This window comes from Littorina saxatilis, linkage group LG17 (assembly GCF_037325665.1).
Source record: "Littorina saxatilis isolate snail1 linkage group LG17, US_GU_Lsax_2.0, whole genome shotgun sequence".
Taxonomy (NCBI): domain Eukaryota; kingdom Metazoa; phylum Mollusca; class Gastropoda; order Littorinimorpha; family Littorinidae; genus Littorina; species Littorina saxatilis.
This window is the reverse complement of record NC_090261.1, coordinates 13,656,209-13,662,208: the sequence shown is the minus strand read 5'-3', so window position 1 is coordinate 13,662,208 and position 6,000 is coordinate 13,656,209. Positions and strand designations below refer to the sequence as shown.

The 6,000-nt window shown below is 44.6% G+C and overlaps 1 protein-coding gene across 1 annotated transcript in view; it reads left to right on the top strand.

The window, feature by feature from the left end:
• The first annotated feature begins 931 nt into the window (after positions 1 to 931).
• LOC138952687 (lysosomal-trafficking regulator-like) overlaps positions 932 to 6,000 on the top strand; it is a 109,208-nt gene continuing 104,139 nt past the window's right edge. Inside the window, exons 1-2 of the mRNA XM_070324385.1 lie at positions 932 to 1,216; positions 3,399 to 3,509. Coding sequence (XP_070180486.1) covers positions 3,432 to 3,509 — 78 coding nt within the window. The 5' untranslated portion in view covers positions 932 to 1,216; positions 3,399 to 3,431. The remainder of the gene's footprint in view (positions 1,217 to 3,398; positions 3,510 to 6,000) is intronic.

Genomic DNA, 6,000 nt, shown 5'->3' with positions numbered 1-6,000 from the left:
CATTCACTGACCGATTGATTGAAGTACTGGGGTTGGTTGAAAGTGACGGTCGGCGACGGTCGGCAACGGTCGGCGACGGTCGGCAACGGTCGGCGACGGTCGGCAACTACAAACTTAGGAGAGGGGGTCAAATGGGGAAAACAACACCGAGAAGAGAGAGGGAGAGAGAGAGAGGCTTAGGAGAAGGTGTCAGGTGAGGGAGAAGAAAGAGAGAGATTCAGGGGGCTTAGGAGAGGGGGTCAAATGGGGAAAACAACAGAGAGAGAGAGAGAGGGAGAGAGAGAGTGTTTACAAACACATACTGTGGGATTCAATGTAACACGCAAAATCTTTATTCGCTAAACAAAATCTAAGTTCAACGTTTGTTAATTCATCAATCGTACAGATCTTAACAATAAGCTACCGGTATGGGAAAAAACATTCCTGTCATTTTAGGTCAACTAATCTTAATTATCTAAGGCTAAATAGGGCTTGGCCAGATGTAAGCCTAAGTATCTAGTTTAATTTTATGGTCATTCTCAGTGTGAAATGGGGCCGAGGATGATCGCCGGTGACTCGTTGCTTCTTCGACGAAGGAGTTATGTGTACCCAACATGCTTTGGATTTTTTTGTTGTCAGTGTTATAGTTATACACTGGTTTTTTGTCGCCGACCGTTGCCGACCGTCCGACCGTTGCCGACCGTCACTTTCAACCAACCGGAAGTACTGTAATATCCAATCTTCTCTTTGTAGCAATTAACAACAACTAGTTATTAGCCAAAGTTGGACGCGACAGCAATTTTTTGTTCAGTCAGGTAAGATGTGCTCCCGAGTCAGGTAGTTTGATACACGCTCCTGTGTTTTACATAGTTTTACGTTCGACTTCCGCCGGGGTCTCTCCACCGGAAGTTGTAGTTTCACCAAAAACAAAGTCACGTGCCGGTGGCCGAACCTCACGTTTGTGATCAAAAACAACCACTTCTGCATACTTATGGCGTTAAGCAGCCGGTGCGAGTATGTTGGAGCATTTAGAACCGTGTAGAGTATTTTTCTAAGCTTTACTAGGATTTGTTGCAAGACTGATGTGCTGGCAATGGGACGAAACAAGGATCGAACATGAAGCACAAACTTTTGTTTTGGTTTCGACTTGGAGCACTGGCTGTTTGCAACTTAGTTTCTGTGTCAGATACGGAGTTCCAGCCTCGATTCCAGCACCTCCGGTAAACTGCGACACCCCGTAAGTAACATATATCGCTACAGCTGTGCTGGTTGACATTTTTCCTGATTCAGTAATTAGTGACATGTGTTTTGGAATAACATCGAAGGACGAACATGACATAAGTGTGGTAGAAACTCCAAGCATCTCTTTACCAAGGTTTTTCCTTCAACCCAGTTTGTAGGGCAAAGTGCGACATGTCAAACTTGTCTAGCACAAAACAATGGATAATGCTGTTTTGTCTTTCAACTTCATAGTGGTCGCTCCTACTGTCATTCACTCTGAATCGAAATACCCACCATTAATTTTGTGTGGATTTTCGTCTTGATAACTCTTGATATAAAGAAGGAAAGTGGGAAATACCCATGAGTTGTTTCCCAAATTAAGGGTACACCCTTAAGATGACAAGCTGCTACACTAGTTCACTACATGTTTTCTGATCAAAAGTGCCATCAACGTGAGCTCGCTATATTTTGTAGCATTTTTCTGTGTGTACCGTGTGTGTGTGTGAATTTTGGAGTGTCTTGTGATTGTTTATATAATTCAGCCTTTATTTTTGGAATGAGGGTTATGTGTATTGCTTGCACGCATTTTGTTATTCAGACCTGGGAACCCATACGATTTCGCCGTATTCTGTACGCATGATTGTCGAGAATACGATCAGTACGGTCAGTGGGAAAAAAATACGACGAGAAAAATTCCTACACTACTTTTATTCACAAGCCCATCTTGAAGCCGATCCAGTATTTTGACACATGATTACAGTTTTTGTCAGTAAAAATTGAAAAAAGGATTTGTTTTAAATGTACACAAGAATTGAACGGTTCGTCGGAAAGTGCAGTGAGCCTGTCAAACAGTTGAAGTTGACGGATTTCTTTCGTCCTGTGTGAATTCATAAACACTGCAATGGATTTTAAACACTGCAATGGATTTTAATTTTGTTTGTGGGGAATTAAAGTGTACAACAAAATAATGAACTGTAGCAGACGATAAAACTGCCGACTTTGACTGAACCGTGTACTTCGTCTGCCGCGCACTACAGAGGCTTTTTTTTAATTTAAGGTATGGCACTGTTTTATCTTCTTTATCTTGCTTTAAAAAAAAAAGTGATCAGTTTGATCATTTTCGTTATCGCGAAAAAACGTTTACTCGAAACAAAATATTGGTCCCTTTCATTTCGTGTAAAGCGATCTCGACTGTATAGGTAAACTTAATTAACGATGTGGCGCACGCGTGTGAAGCATGTTTGAATCATGGATGTTCAAATGCTGTGTGGAGTACGTTCATTTTTCTGAAAATACACTGAGTTTGTTTGAGAATACTCTAAGTGCAAAACAGGGGTTCCCAGGTCTGGTTATTATTGACAGGATGCATTGTAATGTACTGAGAGAGAGAGTATCATATGTCGCTTTTGCCTGATGTTTTGCTTATTTTCTTGTCATAGAGTGACATCATAGACTCAATGTTAGTCATGCATATTATATATATATATATATATATATATATATATATATGCATGACTAACATTGAGATATAGTCATACTGATTGGGTTACAACAGAATCTCATTTCATCCTGTGTTCACCTCATGTTTGTTATAATGTTTTGGTTTGGATGAGACATTTAGGAGGGGAGGGGTATAGTTGTCTGCAGCAACAATGTTTTGTTATGCAAGAGAATTACTTTCTTCTTCTTCTTCTTCTTCTTCTTCTTCGTTCATAGGCTTAAGACTCCCACGTTCACTCATGTTTTTAGCACGAGTGGATTTTTACGTGTATGACCATTTTTACCCCGCCATTCAGGCAGCATACTCCGATTTCGGGGGAGGCATGCTAAGTATTTTCATGTTTCTATAACCCACCGAACTCTGACATGGATTACAGGATCTTTTTCGTGCGCACTTGGTCTTATGCTTGTGTGTACACACGAAGAGGGTTAAGTCACTAGCAGGTCTGCACATAAGTTGACCTGGGAGATCGGAAAAATTTCCACTCTTAAACCCACCAGGCGACAGCGACCGGGATTCAAACTCACGACCTCCCGATTAGGAGGCCGACGTCTTACCACCACGCCACTCCGCCCGTCAGAATTACTTTCAAAATCAATCAAGCTGAATAACAAACTAATTACTAAATGTACTAAATCTATGACTGTTCAAGTTTTAAAACTCAAAAGTGTTAATGACTTCTCTTTTTTTCATTCAGGTTCAAGTAAAGCTACCAACCTTTAGTGCCAAGATGTTGTCGGAGACGTGGGAAACTTATGCACAGCTGTCCAGGAGGCTGCCAGAAAAAGATACATCTTCTAATGTGAAAGTAAGTCTTTTTCTTCTTCTGCGTTCGTGGGCTGAAACTCCCACGTACACTCGTGTTTTTTGCACGAGTGGAATTTTACGTGTATGACCGTTTTTACCCCTCCATTAAGGCAGCCATACGCCGCTTTCGGAGGAAGCATGCTGGATATTTTCGTGTTTCTATAACCCACCGAACTCTGACATGGATTACAGGATCTCTTTCGTGCGCACTTGGTCTTGTGCTTGCGTGTGCACACGAAGGGAGATAAGCCACTAGCAGGTCTGCACATAAGTTGACCTGGGAGATCGGAAGAATCTCCACACTTAACCCACCAGGCGGCCGCGAGTAAGTCTTTTGAAATGCACCATTATGTAAGGCACATCCTTTGAAGTCCAACGAGCGAACGAGAAGATACTGAAGACAGTATACCAGGGAACAATCAGACCCCACCTCGAGTACGGCTCCACAGCGTGGTCAACCTCAGCCAAGACAAACCTGCAGACCCTTGACCGTGTGCAAAACCAGGCCCTCCGACTCATCACCGGTGCAATGAAATCCACGCCCATCAAGGAAATGGAGAAGCTTACCACCATCCAACCCCTCTGTCAGAGAAGAGAAGCCAAGACTATGGTACAGGCCGAGAAGCTCAAGTGCCTACCCGACCACCCCATGAAGCACAGACTGAGCAACCTCACCAAGAACCGGCTTAAACGGAGCAGTTTTGTACACGAGAGCAAGAGACTTTCTCGACAGTACAGGGAAGTCCTTCCACAGAACACTCTACCTCTGACTCAAGAAGAAGAGGAAACCCCCAAGGCAACAGAGAAACCAGGCATCCAGATCTGCACCAGTGTTCCACATGTTACCTCAGGAGAAGATCAGAATGACACAGCTCGACAGGCACTCACCTTAGCCCTGATCGACGAACAGTACCCAAAAGAGGCGTGGATCCATGTATACACTGATGGATCAGCAACTAACGCCGTGCTCAATGGAGGTGCAGGCATTCTCATCCAGTTCCCTGGGGGACATACAGCTACATCCAGCGTTGCCACTGGCAAACACTGCACAAACTATAAAGCAGAAGCAGAAGCTCTCATGCAGGCCGCCTCCTTCGTTCAGGACTCCGCAGACCCTTGCTACCAAGTTGTCTTCCTCTCGGACGCCCTTTCAGTCCTTCAGGCCCTAGAGAACGACAAACTCCCACAGCTGGCCAAAGCATTACAGATGGTCAGACAAACCAGAAGAGTTGTCCTCCAGTGGATACCAGCACACTGTGGGATACCAGGAAATGAAAGGGCAGATGAGCTGGCAAAAGAAGGAGCCGTGGAAGACCAACCTGAAAACAGTGTCAGCTTTAGTGAGCAGAAGACAATCATCAAGGCATTGATGAGGCCAAGGACAAACAGAGATGACTACCACACAATGTCCAGAGAGCAGCAAGTCAACCTCATCAGGCTGCGTACTGGCCACAACAGGCTCAATGCTCACATGAACCGAAAGTTCAAGCTGGCGCCATCACCAACCTGTGCCTGCGGTCAAGAGGACCAAACAGCGGAACACATCTTACAGCGATGTCCCTTACTAGATGAGGAACGAAAAGAAGTGTGGCCGTCACCAACTCCCTTGCAGACCAAACTATACGGCAGTCGACAGGAGTTGGAGAAAACGACAACATTTATCACCAGTGCTGGACTGATTGTGTAACCTCTGCGAACGCCAAGAAGAAGAAGAAGAAGAAGTCCACTTAAAGGAACTTTTTACAACAACAAAATCAGGATTTGCCCTTTCTGGATGATTAGCCACAAAAAACAGACCATCATTGTTGCAATGAGCGCTTTTGGGGTGATAAAGCGAGACAACTCCCGTGATCTTGCCGCGAGGTGGCGCCGGTTACCAGCCGAAAAAAAGAAGGGGCATAACCTCACCAGAACCGACCATTGTCTGTTTACCGTATAAAATGCACGACTTACACATGAACTGTTACCAAACCGATATGCTATTTGGGACCAATGCAATTTTTCTTTCCTTTCTCGTGTGATCTTGAGGCGAGGTGGCGCCAGTTGCCAGCCGAAAGAAAGAGGGGGCATAACCTCACCAGAACCACCCATTAACATAAGACAATTTGACAGTATGCTTGAGGATAGAACTGAAAAGTGTCCAATGTACAACAAGTGGTGTCTTTGGACAACACAGCGGTGCAGGTGCCAAGCAGATTAGACCTGTGAATACCTTATTAGTATTATAGAGAAACCGATGATGGTCTTGGTCACCAATTTGTTCACCTCAACTGTTGCGAGCTGGTTCTAGTGTGCTTGCAGCAGACCCAGCACAGCACAGATCCACTTCTGGAATCTTAAGCTAAATGTGTCCCAAGACACACATTTTGTAGTCCTGGCATCCTGAAAGGCAGAGGCCCCAACCTACAGGTTTGCTACCATACCAAAAACGCCTCCAGACACGGGAACTTGGGAGCAGAGGCAACAGCTCCGCTTGAACCTCAGAAACCAAA